We start from the raw sequence: 15,295 nt of genomic DNA, 5'->3' as shown, positions 1-15,295 counted from the left end.
AAAGATGCTACTGGACTCACATGACACATCTAACTGCTCTACTGAGACCAACATGGATACCCTATGAAACTTTATCTTAGCAAAAAGTGTCTATCTCGGACAGCATGACCAGCATGGTGCAGTAGTCAGAGCGTGAGACTGCAAGCTGGTTCAGATATCAGCTCTGCCATAGACGTTTTCTGGGCAACCTTGGGCCGCTCTCAGCCCAACCTCTCCTTAATGTATGACGTTTAGCTCCTTCATCATTGTTTTTATGTTGTTGTTTTTTATTGGTTTTGTTAGATATTCAATTGTTTGCAATGATGTACTTCGAATGTTCTTAACTGATATTATGATGTATTTCACTGCTATTTTAATCGGTAGTCTTGGTGGCCCTGATTAAGCAAAAAGTCAAGATATAAATATTAATACTGCTAACAACAACTACTACTGCTGCTACTACTATTACGACTGCTGCTAGTAGTAGTAGCAGTAACAACCCCTGCCACCACACGGCACTTACGATTATTGTGTGGGAGAGAACTGAGGAGAGGGAAATGATGTCAGTCATGTTGACTCTCTGCTGAAAACAGCACAATATAAAAATCTACACAAATCAATGTATCTGAGACTAAGTTGGCCTTGGTCTCTTGTGCTCAAAACAGAGATCAGCCCTGGAATATGGGACAGCACCAAACAAGAGTGAGTCTCTAAATGGTGGGGGGGGGGGGGGGACATTCATGAAAGAGAATCATCTGTATGGGTTTGAAACACACTCCCTCTCTATTTTTTTTAATTGACATTTCTTCCTATACATTTCCCCCTCATTCCATCTTATTTTGGGAGTAGATAACATGGAGTAGACTGGGTGCTGGATTTCTGTGCGGTTCTAATTCTCCCTCTGAACTCTGCTATGACAGAAAGTGTGAACAAGTCCATGGCCTTCCCCCTTTCAACCCTTTTTTCACACTGTTGGCAGCCATCAGTCCCCTGATCGGCTCCTGCTTTGGAACAATCTCCACACTGCCAAGGCAACCCGGGTTGATGCTTCCTAACCTCACATGAACTTCCAAATGAAAGTAACCCATAGCCAAGCAATGACATCCACATTAGGAGGCGCACTCTAGGGCAGAAACGGTTCGCCTGTACTGCATTGCTTTCAACAGGAAGCACATCAAAATGGAAAGACAGCATCAGTCCAAAGGAGCAATGAGACATCTCCCCCTTCCCTTGCAACACTCGACCCTTGTAAACAGTTTTCTATGTCTTTGGAAAAAACTACCAAAAAGTGTTTTTTGGCAAAACTTTTGCAAAACTCCCACCCACCCACTCATATCGCTTCTATACCTACATCGATGATATTTTTATTGTCTGGACAGATGGTAAAGAAGCCCTGGACATATTCCACCAGGCATTCAATTACTTTCATCCATTGACCTGATGATGAGCCAATATATGCAAGAAATACATTTTCTGGATGCTACTGTAAAAATACACAATGGACACATAGACACCACCTCATACCATAAGAACATAAGAGAAGCCATGTTGGACCAGGCCAAAGGCCCATCCAGTCCAACACTCTGTGTCACACAGTGGCCAATATATGTATACACACACACACACACACACACACACATACATACATACACACACACACATATATCTATACTGTGGCTAATAGCCACTGATGGACCTCTGCTCCATATTTTTATCCAATCCACTCTTAAAGCTGGCTATGCTTGTTCATAGGGAAACCTTTCTTTATAGGGAAAGTGTTCCAAACCTTGAATCATTCTAGTTGCCCTTTTCTGCACTTTTTCCAATGCTATAATATCCTTTTTGAGACGTGGTGACCAGAATTGTACACAGTATTCCAAATGAGACCGCACCATCGATTTATACAGGGACATTATGATACTGGCTGATTTGTTTTCATTTCCCTTCCTAATAATTCCCAGCATGGCGTTGGCCTTTTTTATTGCAATCGCACACTGTCTTGACATTTTCAGTGAATTATCTACCATGACCCCAAGATCTCTCTCTTGGTCAGTCTCTGCCGGTTCACAACATATCAACTTGTATTTGTAGCTGAGATTCCTGGCCCCAATGTGCATTACTTTGCACTTGGCCACACTGAACCTCATCTACCAAGCTGACGCCCACTTACCCAGCCTCAACAGATCCCTTTGGAGTGCCTCACAATCCTCTCTGGTTCTCACCACCCTGAACAATTTAGTGTCATCTGCCAACTTGGCCACTTCACTGCTTACTCACAACTCCAGATTATTAACAAATAAGTTAAAGAGCATGGGACCCAGTACTGAGCCCTGCGGCACCCCACTGCTTACCATCCTCCATTGTGAAGACTGCCCATTTATACTCACTCTCTGCTTCCTATTAATTAGCCAGTTTTTGATCCACAAGAGGACCTGTCCTTTTACTCCATGACTCTCGAGCTTAGTAAGGAGCCTTTGATGAGGAACTTTATCAAAAGCTTTCTGGAAGTCAACGTAAACAACATCTTTTGGGTCCCCTTTGTCCACATGTTTGTTCAGCCCTTACAGAACCCTGGACAATGACAGCTCTCTTTCACAAGTACGGGTTGGGGGGAGAGAAACCTTTTCTTGCCCCAATCTCAAACAACTCCACACCCACAATAATGCAACATCTAATTTGAACATGGAAACTGGTACCACAGCTTGCAATAAACCTAAATGCCAACTTTGCTGCCACATACATCCAGACAACTTAATCACTGGACCTAACAACATCAACTACACCATCTCAGGCTCATTCACTTGCTCTTCTAACAGTACATGCGCCATTAAATGCCAACAATGCTCCTCAGTTCTCTATATAGGTCAAAGTGGACAAACCCTACACCAAAGGATAAATGGACATCAGGAATCACAAGACTGAGAAACCTGTTGAAGAACACTTTAACCTCCCAGAACATACAATGGGTGACCTCAAAGTAGCTGTTTTATTGCAAAGGAACTTCAGGAACAGAATGAAAATGTAAATTGCTGAATTACAAGTTATTACAAAACTTGGAACAAACACTCATCCAGGATTTAACAGGGATATCGGTTTCATATCTAATTACATATGCTCATTCTTACCAAGAAGGACTATACATTCTTTGTATTTTATATGCATTCCTATCCTTCTCTTTTTTTCTGTTTTGAATAATATAATGGAATACTCTTTGTAATAGAATGCAATATATATGAATAGATTTTTTTCAGATACAACACCTCTAAGAACAACATATTGGTATAGTATTTAGAACAACATATAGCGATTGTAATGTAATTCAATGAAACTTGAAATATACTGCACCCCACCCCAACTACAAGGGAAAAAATGCTGTTTGTTACCTTCACACTTCAGGGGAGGCAGATGGGGCATCATAAAGTTATATTTCCCACTATTAGAAAAGGTTCTCTTACACACTTATCTCCTATTTTGTCATACCTATTGCTTCAAGTGTTGTTTCCCCTTAATTGGATCCATACAGTTGTTGACCCTGTACACTTGACTTGTTGTCGCTGCTTTGTCTCAGAATGTCTACATCACGTTATATGCTGATTTTTCTTTTTAAAAATAATATAAATCTTTCTTCAAAATATAAAATTTTACAAAAGAAAATTGAGTGTCATCTTACATATATATAAATGAAACTTTTCCAAAGTTGGGATGAGTCTTGATAGGCAAGAATATACAAATATCAGTTAATACCACATATAAGAAATAAAAGCAGCTATGAACCTTATTCGAGTTAAACCTCACATTGCCAACATAAAGTAAATTAAAAAAAATACGTTTAATAAATATTGTTAATCGCTTCCAGTTGAGAGTTATATGCTAATTTTTCTAACCTGTCTATAAGTTTGAATAGTTGTCTCCCATTTCATTGTATCTGAAGAAGTGTGTGCACACGAAAGCTTACACCTTTAATGAGCCTTCGTTGGTTTTAAAGGTGCTACTGGACTCTTTATTCTGTTGCTTCAGACCACCGTGGCTACCCACCTGGATCTACCAAAAAGTTGTGGGCCAAGTGTTCAGGAAATGCTTTCCCCTCCATTTCAGCTAGCTCTAGAGTATATGGTTCAGATCTAGCAAAGGAGGAGGAGGAGGAATTGGATTTATACCCTGCCCTCCACTAACTGAAGGAGTCTCACCAGTGGCTTACAATCTCCTTTCCCTCCTTCTCCCCAAAACAGACACCCTGTGAGGTACGTGGGGCTGAGAGCTCCAACAGAAACTGCTCTTCCCAGAATAGCCTCTGACAGAGTTATGACTGACCCAAGGTTACTCCAGCCGTTGTGTATGTAGAAACATAAACGGACTTAGTACAATTCTGCTTGCACGAGATCTGACTCAACACCTAGCAATTTCCTCCCAATTGATTATAGACCCCAGAAATTGTTTGCACAAGATCTTCTGGATGAGGAAATGCAACCAAGGGAATACAATACGTTTGACTTAGCACAAGTGGCCACTGCGATCTTTTTTTTTTAAATTTCTCCTCGAGCATGAGCTCTAGCACAAGCAGAAATTTTCCGCTGGATCCAACCCTTTGAAATTATTTTTCCCCCATCTAAAAATAGAACTTAAATGTAATGCCACAATATCCATATTGGGTTGGGTCCTACCATTCTGCTCAGCTCAGCACTTTGGCCAGAGAGATGTTTACCCTGGATAAAGGCTCTGCACTTAGCTGAGCACAGCAACAGGATATGACCAGTGTTCCCTCTAAGCTGAGTTAGTGTGAGCTAGCTCACAGATTTTTAGCTGCCAGCTCACAACATTTTTGTCTCAGCTCAGGAAGGATGACCGCAGAGCACACTAATTGATGCAGTAGCTCACAACTTTAATGCCAGTAGCTCACAAAGTGGAATTTTTACTCACAAGACTATGCATCTTAGAGGGAACACTGGATATGACCCAAGCTTAACTGGACATTTAAAAAAAAAAACAGCAATCAGTCTTGGGTAAAGAAGTGGGAATTGTTGCCTTTAGAACATAGGTGCTTTGTTCATACATTAATTTATTGGAGGAGAGTTGGTTTTTATACCCTGCTCTTCTCTACCAAAGCAATCTCAAAGTGGCTGACCATTACCTTTCCTTTTCTCTCCTCACAGCAGGCACCCTTTGTGGGGTAGGTGGGGCTGAGAGAGCTCTGAGAGAATCATGACTGACCCAAGGTCACCAGCTGGCTTCATGTGGAAAAGGAGTGGGGGATCAAACTCAATTCTCCAGATGAAAGTCTGCTGCTCTCAACTACTACACCAAACTGATTTGAGTAAATTTTTATCCCATTCTTTCTCAAAGGAGCTCCGGGCTCTGCATATCCCATCCTCCATGCTATCCTCACAACCACCCTATGATGCAGGGATGCCCCAAGCCTGCTCTGAGACCGCTGATGCAAAGAAAAGGGGGAGGAGGATGGAAGATATGCTGGCATCGCCCTAGAGCTCTGATGTCGCTTCCAATAAAACCTAGAATTGACACAGTGGATACTTTAGCATTTACAGAGGTTTTCGTTAATGGTAGTGAGTCTCAACATATCACTTTCCAGTCAGGGGTGGAATTCTAGAAGGAGCTCCTTTGCATATTAGGCCACATACTCCTGATGTAGTTAATTCTCCAAGAGCTTACAAAAAAGAACCTTGTAAGCTCTTAGAGGATTGGCTACATCAGGGGTGTGTGGCCTAATATGCAAATTTGCTAGAATTCCACCCCTGCTTCCAGTTTTCACTAGCAGTGATGGCAGCAAACCAGCATGCCCTGCCCTCCCCTCCAATTTATCAGTGGGGGAGAGGGGGTTTCCTGACTTCAGCCTGACAACTCTACTCTGGAATACATCCAGCTGAGAGAGAGAGAGAGACCCAATAAGCTTCATGGAACAGTGTAGATCTGAACCTGGTTCTCCCAGATCCAAGTTTGACACCCTACAAACTATACCAACCACAGCCTCAGTACATATATATGTGTGTTTGTATGTGTGTGTGTTTACAGAAGCAAATAAATTCATGCAGACTCACAATAACTTTGTCAAAAGGAAACAAATGTTTCTGGAAACCTGAAATGGCATAACCCTTTTAAAAAAAATAAAATAAAATAAAAAGCAACACCTTGTTCTTGGATCTTGTCATTTTCACTTTTACAACAAAATAACAGCTTAGGCAACCTGCTTTTTAGAATAAAAGACCTACCTGTTTTGACTTTTCGAGCACTTGAGAATTTAAAAGAGGGAATTTCTTTATGGGGTGAAAAAAAAACTTTAAAAAAATTGCTGACCGTGTAATAGCTAGGTACTCGCGGTGGGTGTAGAACATGAAAGGTTACAATATGGATCTGTGCCTACGCTTTTTCCTTTTCAACTCCAGCCCCATCCCTCCTGCTTCTGCTAACTCGGCAATCATACCGCTGACAGTTTTCGAGGTTTTCTAAATAATGCATAGGATTTTCTTTTAACGTGTCAGTGCAGAAGTATCAATTCTGCCCTTGTGTCATTTGTGATGCTGATTTTCCTTGACAGCATTCCATTAAACCAATGAGTTTCTCCCCTCCTGATGCTCCTTTAAATATTCCTCTGAGTGATGTATTTGTGGTTTTTTAAACAGATTGTGAAGGATGTTTGCATTTAGGAGGAAAAACTGCATGGCAGGTACATGAGGGTGGGGGAGACGCACACAGCGAGGCCAGAAAGGCTTTGTGTATGTGTATTTACACTACAAAGATGTTCCTCTCTGATTCCTCAATTGCCAAAAGGTGTGTACAAGGCTTTCTTTTCAGGGTGGGCGTGCGCTTCTTATCGTTGGGTCAGCTTGTCTCAAAAATTAAACAACGGCATTGCAGGACAACATTTGGAAACGCACAGGAAATACTTCTGGAGGCATTTAGTTCTGTTTGATACCTTGCTTGGCAAAGCGGGAAGGAGGAGGAGGAGATGGATGGAATCTTTTCAATCACGCTTGTCAAATCCAGACTCCAGGGAAAAGGAATTCAACTGCGCTCTCCCTTGTCTAGTGGGTTGAACAACCTGGTTCTACCTCCAGAGTGCCCTGTTGACGCTTCACTTATGGCATCACAATGCAAAGGCTCCATCAAGGAGAAGAGACGCTGGTAGGAAGCTGGCACTTAGAGCTTATTTTTCTGCATCCACTTTCCCATATATATAAAACCTCAGCACTCCACTACCAATAACTGGTGGTGCATTGAATTTTAAAAAGTACATCAGCTTAAATTGTTGAGTGTTAATACTTCCCCCCCCCCTCCAAACAAGCAACTTTCAGTTATAAGAATTAGGGTAACTGGTATCTCTTTCTTCATGCACCTAAAGCTGTGAAGATGCTACTCCTGGAAATCATGTAGGGCTGGGATGCCTGTCTATCGACCTATCAAGTATTGCCAACTGAGTGTTATCCAAAGAAACTGATGGGCAGTAGGTTCAGGGTGGGGGAAAAAAGGGAAATACTACTTTAAGCAGGGAGCGATGAAAATGTGGAAATGGCTGCTGGAGGATAGTCAGTTTATTGTTATAGTCATAGACCAGAACATGTAAGGAGGATATAATGATGGCCACAGGAATAAACAGCTTTAAAAGAGGATGTGATAGATTCATGGAGGACACATCTCTCAGTGGCTACGGTACTAGCCATGGTGATTGAGGGACACTAGAGATATAGTTCGGTGTAGTGGTGAAGTGTGCAGACTCTCATCTGGAAGAACTGGGTTTGATTCCCCATTCCTCCACTTGCACCTGCTGGAATGGCCTTGAGTCAACCATAGCTCTCACAGAGTTGTTCTTGAAAGGGCAGCTTCTGTGAGAGCTCTCTCAGCCCCACCCACCTCACAGGGTGTCTGTTGTGGGGGAGGAAGGAGATTGTGAGCCGCTCTGAGACTCTGATAGGAGGCTGGGATATAAATGCAATATCATCATCATCTTCTTCTTCGCCTCTGAATCCCAGACCCAGGAGGCAACATCAGAAGAAAGCCTCTATGTCCTACTGCTGGCTTTCCAGAGGAACTGGTTGGCCTCTGTGTGAGGCAGGATGCCAGCAAAAAATGCCTCTGAAATGCCTCAGAGGAGGGAAGCCACTTCGACCATGGTTGACCCAACCCATTATCCATAGACTTCTTCTACTTTCTAAGTCACTAAACAAAACCCACAATCAAGTAACAAAGGAGATGACAAACTTGCCAATCTGTTCCTCATAGTTTCTCAGATTCTCATAGGGCGTTTTCGCACTGACCTTCAAGTGGCGCGACCACCCTCTTCACACCGGAGGATCTGCCCGGATTTCGCACAAGAAGCGCCGGCGCACCCAAAAGAGCCGGCTACTTCCGTCGCGAAATCCGCTCAAACGTTTTCCTGCTTCTTGGCGGTTTCCGTTTGAGCGGGTTTCGCGACGGAAGTAGCCGGCTCTTTTGGGTGCGCCGGCGCTTCTTGTGCGAAATCCGGGCAGATCCTCCGGTGTGAAGAGGGTGGTCGCGCTACTTGAAGGTCAGTGCGAAAACGCCCATAGTTTCTCACCTGTATGTTGAATAACTGATTTAATGAACCATCAATACGCATGTACACTAAGGACAAGAATGGCTTTGAGTGCAAAATCCTGGGCTTGGTTAGCCTGAAGTTGGTCAGCCAGTCTGCATTATGGAGAAATGGCTGGGTCTTTGCCCTCTTTTTCCAGGATCTGAACCTAGCCTCTTGGCTGCCATGCAACTAGCCAGAAGCCAGTCCCAACACTACCTGTTATGTTGCTAAGAAAAAAAGTTACCTACAATACCAGGAAATGCTTCCAACAGGCAACTCAGAAGCAAGAGTCTCTAGGTGAGGTTGCCTAGGAGGGAGAAACTGGCCACGTATGTCATTTCCGGCCTCTGTACTTCGATTGAAACTGATCTAGTACGAGAAAGCCCTTCCTTTAGAGGAACTGTGGTATATCACCAAACTCAAGCAAGAACATTTCAAAGAAAGCAGAAACCTGGAAAGTCAAGTAGAACTGAAGTATATTTTAAATATTTTGAAACATTTTTTATTTGCTTGGTTTTTTGTATTGTAATGTGTCTCTGTGTATGTGTGTGTATGGGCCTAGATGTCATGGTGGCCTCTGGTGACTTACCCCTACTGGGAGCATGGAGGATATTCAGAGAAGTGGCTGAATAAAGCCTGCCTCTGCGTCCCCAGCTCTGGAATTCCCAGGAGGTCTCCCATCCAGGTACTTGCCAGAGTCAATCCTGCTTAGGTTTTGAGATCTGACAAGATCAGGTTTGCCTGGGCTATTCAGGTCACGGCGCCTGAAGCATTATTTTTTGTAGGCATTTTTCCTCTGACAAGATTAGTCTAAATTTCAGGAAAAGTTGAACTTGGACATATGGACATATGAAGCTGCCTTATACTGAATCAGACCCTTGGTCCATCGAAGTCAGTATTGTCTACTCAGACTGGCAACGGCTCTCCAGGGTCTCAAGCTGAGGTTTTTCACACCTATTTGCCTGGACCCTTTTTTGGAGATCCCAGGGATTGAACCTGGGACCTTCTGCTTACCAAGCAGATGCTCTACCACTGAGCCACCGTCCCTCCCACCGTCCAGCCCAACTTCTCCAGACATGTATGAGTTCAGAAGCACTTGTCTGCATTTAATTTAATTGTAATTTAGTTCAAAGCTTTTAGAATACAGTGCAAAAGGAAGTAATGTCTATGGCAGGCTGTATTTGATTTGCCCCCTGTAAACTACCAACTAGGAGACATATCAATAGGAATGAAAACGTTTTACATAGACATTTAAGAATTGCAGCAAGGATGACGTTGGTTGAAGTTGGAAACAACAAATAATCCAGGGGGAAAAAGATCTTCCAATATTCGTTATATCAGGTCTGGCATATAACACTCATGAACAATATTTTCAGGGCTTTTTTTGAGCAGGAATGCAGAGGGTGTGGCCTAATATGCAAATGAGTCCCTGCTGGGCTTTTTCTACAAAAATGCCCTGTGGGAAACAATGGTGACATCAGGGGTGTGTGGCCTAATATGCAAATGAGTTCATGTTGGGCTTTTTCTACAAAAAAACCACCTTCAGTATTTTAATTTATAATGCATATAGTTGAAAGAGTCAGTCTCCAAATGCTTTTAGAAAAGGCTGTTCTCCCTTATAAAATATTGGCATTATTGATAGGCAGTACATCAGATATGACCAGGAGGGAGGTATTAAAATGCATGCAATATTTTTGACCCAGAACGTTGCTGTAAAGAAAATATTTGCAAATAGTGATTTTTGTAAGTCTGTGGAATCATGATAGCTCTTTCTATGTAATTTTGTACTTGTACATCTGTAAACATTCATTTCTTCCATCCACTGTATAGCTGCTTTTTTACATAACAAAACTTTTAAAAAGAGATAAACAAAGGTTAAAAAGGATTTTCAGGAAAGAAGAGCAGAGAGGTGGTAAAATTCATATCAGCCCAACTGACAGAGCTAGGAGCGCATGAATGGCATGGCTTTTTTTGTAACAGGAACTCCTTTGCATACTAGACCACATACTGCTGATGTAGCCAATTCTCTAGGAGTTTACAGTAGGCCCTGTACTACGAGCCCTGTTAGCTCTTGAAGGATTGGCTACATCAGGGTGTGTGGCTTAATATACAAAGGAGTTCCTGCTACAAAAATAGGCCTGATGAAGGGCAAATGGAAAACTGTCAGATCCTTGTGAAGGGGCCACAGTGTTTAACACACACAAAAATTCCAGTAGGACCACAAAGTAAATTTTAAAAATGCAGTAAGAGGTTTTTTTGTTTTTCAAATCCCGAATAAATATCATTTAATTCAACCTAGATTAGAAAGCACCTTCCCAGATCCAGTTAAACCATCGGGAAAGAAATATTGGTCATCTTTGGGGAGGGGGAATTAAAGGGTTTTTCAATCCCATCTCTTTGCTGGAAACCACAATGTAGTACTGCATAAGGGGGGGGGGGGCTTCACTCTCTCCCTATATATATATATATATATATATATATATATATATATATATATATATATATATATATATATATATATATATATATATATATATAAAGTAAATAGGCAACTTCCAACTCTTTGTTACAGTAATACATATAATAAAAAGCCCAAGAATAACAAACTCCACTGCTGTAAACCGATATTTCTGATTTGACAGCTACAGTTATAACCGTTCAGGCGTCTATTTCCCACAAACTCTCAACAGCCGTAACCTTTAGTGATTAATTATAAAGTTCCAGGAGCAATAGTACACAGACTAATTTCCTAAAACAATAAAAAGGCAGAATTTCTCATTTGGAGCTAAATGAAACACGAACAGGTTGTTATTCATGCTGAAATCGAGATGCGGAGTCATGTTGCAACCATTACAGAAGCTATTAAACACAACCTCGAATCAAAGAAACTGTAGGTCTGTCTCCTTAAAATAAAATGTTTCCCTCGCTAGCACGGCTCCTGACTCGGCTGTCGAGTCGCTTCCCGCCTTTGTCGAGAAGTCGCTAGCCAAATTCAATCTCCTTTTATTTTCCTTTTACACCACCATTTCGTTTATTTTTAGCAGCCGTTTAAGTGACACACAACCCCCCCTAAACATTTGGCAATTTTATTTTTTTTTTAAAAAAAGACAAAACACCCAAATGTGCACACAAAATTGTTACAGGTTGTTCATAACATAAGGAACTCTTCTCTGATTTTCAGGCAGTCCCCAAAGAAAGCTGCACAAGTGAAAAGACACAAGCCCATAATGTGAATGTGGCAGGAAACGGTATTCTCTGGGTACCTCCTTGCCTTTATATCTAACAGCAACTGCCATGGATTGGGGCCTCCAACCTTGTAAATTTCCATTCCCCCACCCCAGCAACAGACACTGATGTAGGGTAGAAACACATGCAGTGCAATGGCCCCAATCCACCCAGCGAATGCTCTTTATGGAAGAGCAGGCATGTTCTTGGAACAGCAGTGCGATGTTTAGCAGCACACCCATGACAAACATCTGTCCCTCCTCCTGGCAAACAGCCTGGGTCCATAATATAACAAGAGTCACCTTCTCCTACAAGACCACAAGCATGAGTATGAACCACCAAGGGAGGGAGGCTCCTCCACTGCAGTCTGTGACTACACCATTGCCTTTGGAAGCACATACCTTATCCTGCCCGTGTTCTCTTTGCTGACTTTCAAGACGGATGCTGCCAGCAGAGTCTAGTTCCGCATCCCAAGTAAGGTGAACACTGGCAGCTCCTCCACAGTCCGTTCTCACTTGTTTTCTCACCTGAATGGTGAGTGACGGAATGGGAACAGCCGCTAGGTGCTTGTTCACTCACCTTGTCAGGGCATCAGCATCTCAGGGCTGCCATCGAATAAGGTATTGTTTCAACTATTGGCTTCCAGGCCCTGGTGGCAGCTTCAGGACACCCACCCTTGACATCAACAGGCCAGGCATCATTTTCTCTGTATCAGCTCTTCATGCACAATATAAGGGGAGCAACAGTAGCCTGGCCTGTAAGGGCTGCTGTAAAGAGTACTAAGATATTGCATGCGACACACGCTGAAAACACACTACAATGCATGCTTATTATTACTGTTTATCACTCTAAAAACACAGTTTTTTATCCCCCATGGCTGAGATGAAGGCTGCGACTTGGCAAAATCAAAAGGTGTGATCAGCATCTCTTTTTACAAAAAAAAAAACCCTGTTAGTGTAACAATGGCTTCTCTGGTGCCAAAAGGGGGGGGAGGGATCCTCCATTGTGTGCGTAGTTTTCCTGTACATTATGGACAGCTTCCAAAAACACATTCTGATTTTTGGAATGCAGCATGAGTCACACGCTGTACAAAGACCAAGTTGGAAGGGCGAGTGATCACCTTCAACGCTGCAAATCAGCAGCTTTTGAAGGAGGAGACTGGATTTATCCCCGCTCTTCACTCGGAGCCTCGGACCAGCTTACAGTCTCCTTCCCTTCCTCTCCCCCCCAACATACACCCTTATGAGGTAGGTGGGGCTGAGAGAGCTCTTTCAAGAACTGCTCTTGAGAGAACAGCTATTTTGAAAACTATGACTGACCCAAGGTCACTCAGCAGGTGCATGTGAAAGAGTGGGGAACCAAACCCAGTTCTCCCAGATTAGACTCCATGCACTTAACCATTACACCAAACTGGTTATCATTAAGATGGGAGACTCTCATCAAATAGCTATCCTATCTGCTATACGACCCCCAAATACCTACTGGATGACAATGGAAGGGGTTTCTCCTTTGCATGGGCAAATGTTATAAGGCAGAGCTCCCCCCCCTCCCCACCTCCACGGGAGAACTCTGTTTACCTGCGTTGGAATTCAGCTCTTCATTCTCTGATTCGGTTCCGTTCTGGCTCCCACTTCCATGGAGGCTGTTCATGGCCATCAACTTCATCTTCTGCAACTTCATCGCTTCGGCCATAGCAGCTGCTGTTAGACCTGGCCGCAAAAGAAGAGACAGGCCCAAAAATTAAGACAGTGACCACTTTATGCCTCTTCAGAATTCTTCAGAGCATCTTGCCTTTCACACACACGGACTGAACTGGGCTGGTGGTCTTAACCATGGTCAGAGGCCCAAGATACGGGTGGGAGGCTCACAGTATGGCAAACCCCGCAGAATCGAAGGCCATTTGGGTCTGGCCAGTGCCAGAAATGCGGCAAGCAGCTGGGGGAGGGGGCTACTGCAAAATAGGAGAGGTGGTGGGCCTCCTGGGCTTCCGTTTTGCAAGGACAGAGAGCAGAATGATGAAAAGAAAGAGCTACAGTCTAATAGGAAGCATCAGGCTAACATATTGCGGGAGACATATTTCAAACAGTGTGTTATTTAAAAAAAAAAATTAAAAAATCCAGACTGGGTTTATCGAATGCTTCCAAGGGAGACTGGGGAAGTGCTGGGCTTTTTTAAAATGCCAGAAATGAAGCTGGTATGAGGACCAACCATCTGCCTTGTGAGTAAACCCCTCTTAAAAGGAACATAAAGGCAACACCTATAGCAACAGAACAGGCCCATAAATACTACTTATGATCTATCTCACCACGCTATAGCGACCCTGGGTCCTTCTTAGAACACCTAATATCGACCAACTAGCTATTTACCATCATTAGAGTTTTAACTGCTGTCTGAAACTATTGTGCTAGCACCTGTCGATGCTTTTAGTAATTGTTCTTATGTTTTTATGTTTGTATTGCTATTTTTATCTTGTGGCGCAGAGTGGTAAAGCTGCAGTACTGTGGTCTGAACCCTCTGCTCATGACCTGAGTTTGATTCTGGCAGAACCTGGATTCAGGTAGCCGGCTCAAGGTTGACTCAGCCTTCCATCCTTCCGAGGTCGGTAAAATGAGTACCCAGCTTGCTGGGGGGAAAGTGTAGAGGACTGGGGAAGGCAATGGCAAACCACCCCACAAAAAAAGTCTGCCATGAAAACGTTGTGATGCGACGTCACCCCAGAGTCGAAAACAACTGGTGCTTGCACAGGGGACCTTTCCTTTCCTTTTATCTTGTCTGGTCAAGCAAATCTGATTGCTTGACCCCTAATCTGTGAGCTGCCCTGAGTCTGCCTTTGGTAGGGAGGGCAGGGTACAAATTAAATAAATAAAATTAAGTGGGTGGGGTACAAACATGTGGCCAAACATCATGGAAATGTCCTGTTGTGCATCTAATCATCCATGGACTTTGCGGCGAAGGACTTCCCTTCCTCCTCCTCCTGCATCCCACTGATCCACTCCCAATTTTGTTCCTGAGGAACAGCAAACTCTCAGAAGCAGAACAAGGGGCAAAGTGAGAGAAGGGAATCAGCACACCCCTCCCTCCCCCACAAACCAAAATGCTGGTTCAATTGGAGGAACTGGGTGATTAGATGCACAGCACTCTGTATGTGCTCAGATACACTGTTCTTTGTAACTCCTATAGTCACGGCTGGTGAGTGGGAGTAGGCCATGTAGGCAGCTGCTTAGGGCGCCACACGGCTTATGGGGCACTGCTAGGCACCCCCTCCCCAGCTGGCCCCATGCGACCTCTTTCACCTGCCCAAGACTCGGGTGGAGGAAAGAGGCAGCTCAGCCTCGCTCCCAGGCTGCCTTCCTTCATGGGGAGGCAGCCTGAGAGTGAGCCAGGACAGCTCTGCGGGAGCTATGGCTGACCCAAGGCCATTCCAGCGCACTTAACCACTACACCAAACTCGCTCTCTGATGTGAAAGTCCTCTGCCTGAGACCCTGCAGAACCACTGAAGAGAAGTGATTGGATTTATACCCCGTCCTTCACTTGGAGTCTCA

General features: G+C 43.5%; 1 protein-coding gene across 3 annotated transcripts in view; it reads right to left on the bottom strand.

Moving 5' to 3' along the window:
* The window catches only part of DACH2 (dachshund family transcription factor 2), a 506,599-nt gene that overhangs the window by 173,222 nt on the left and 318,082 nt on the right, over positions 1-15,295 (bottom strand). For all 3 annotated transcript variants that reach the window (XM_060249310.1, XM_060249311.1, XM_060249312.1), the window contains one exon: positions 13,330-13,461. In XM_060249310.1, coding sequence (XP_060105293.1) covers positions 13,330-13,461 — 132 coding nt within the window. The remainder of the gene's footprint in view (positions 1-13,329; positions 13,462-15,295) is intronic.

Source organism: Heteronotia binoei, chromosome 11, assembly GCF_032191835.1.
Source record: "Heteronotia binoei isolate CCM8104 ecotype False Entrance Well chromosome 11, APGP_CSIRO_Hbin_v1, whole genome shotgun sequence".
Taxonomy (NCBI): domain Eukaryota; kingdom Metazoa; phylum Chordata; class Lepidosauria; order Squamata; family Gekkonidae; genus Heteronotia; species Heteronotia binoei.
Note: the sequence above shows the minus strand (reverse complement) of the source record. Positions and strands in the feature narration are given on the sequence as shown.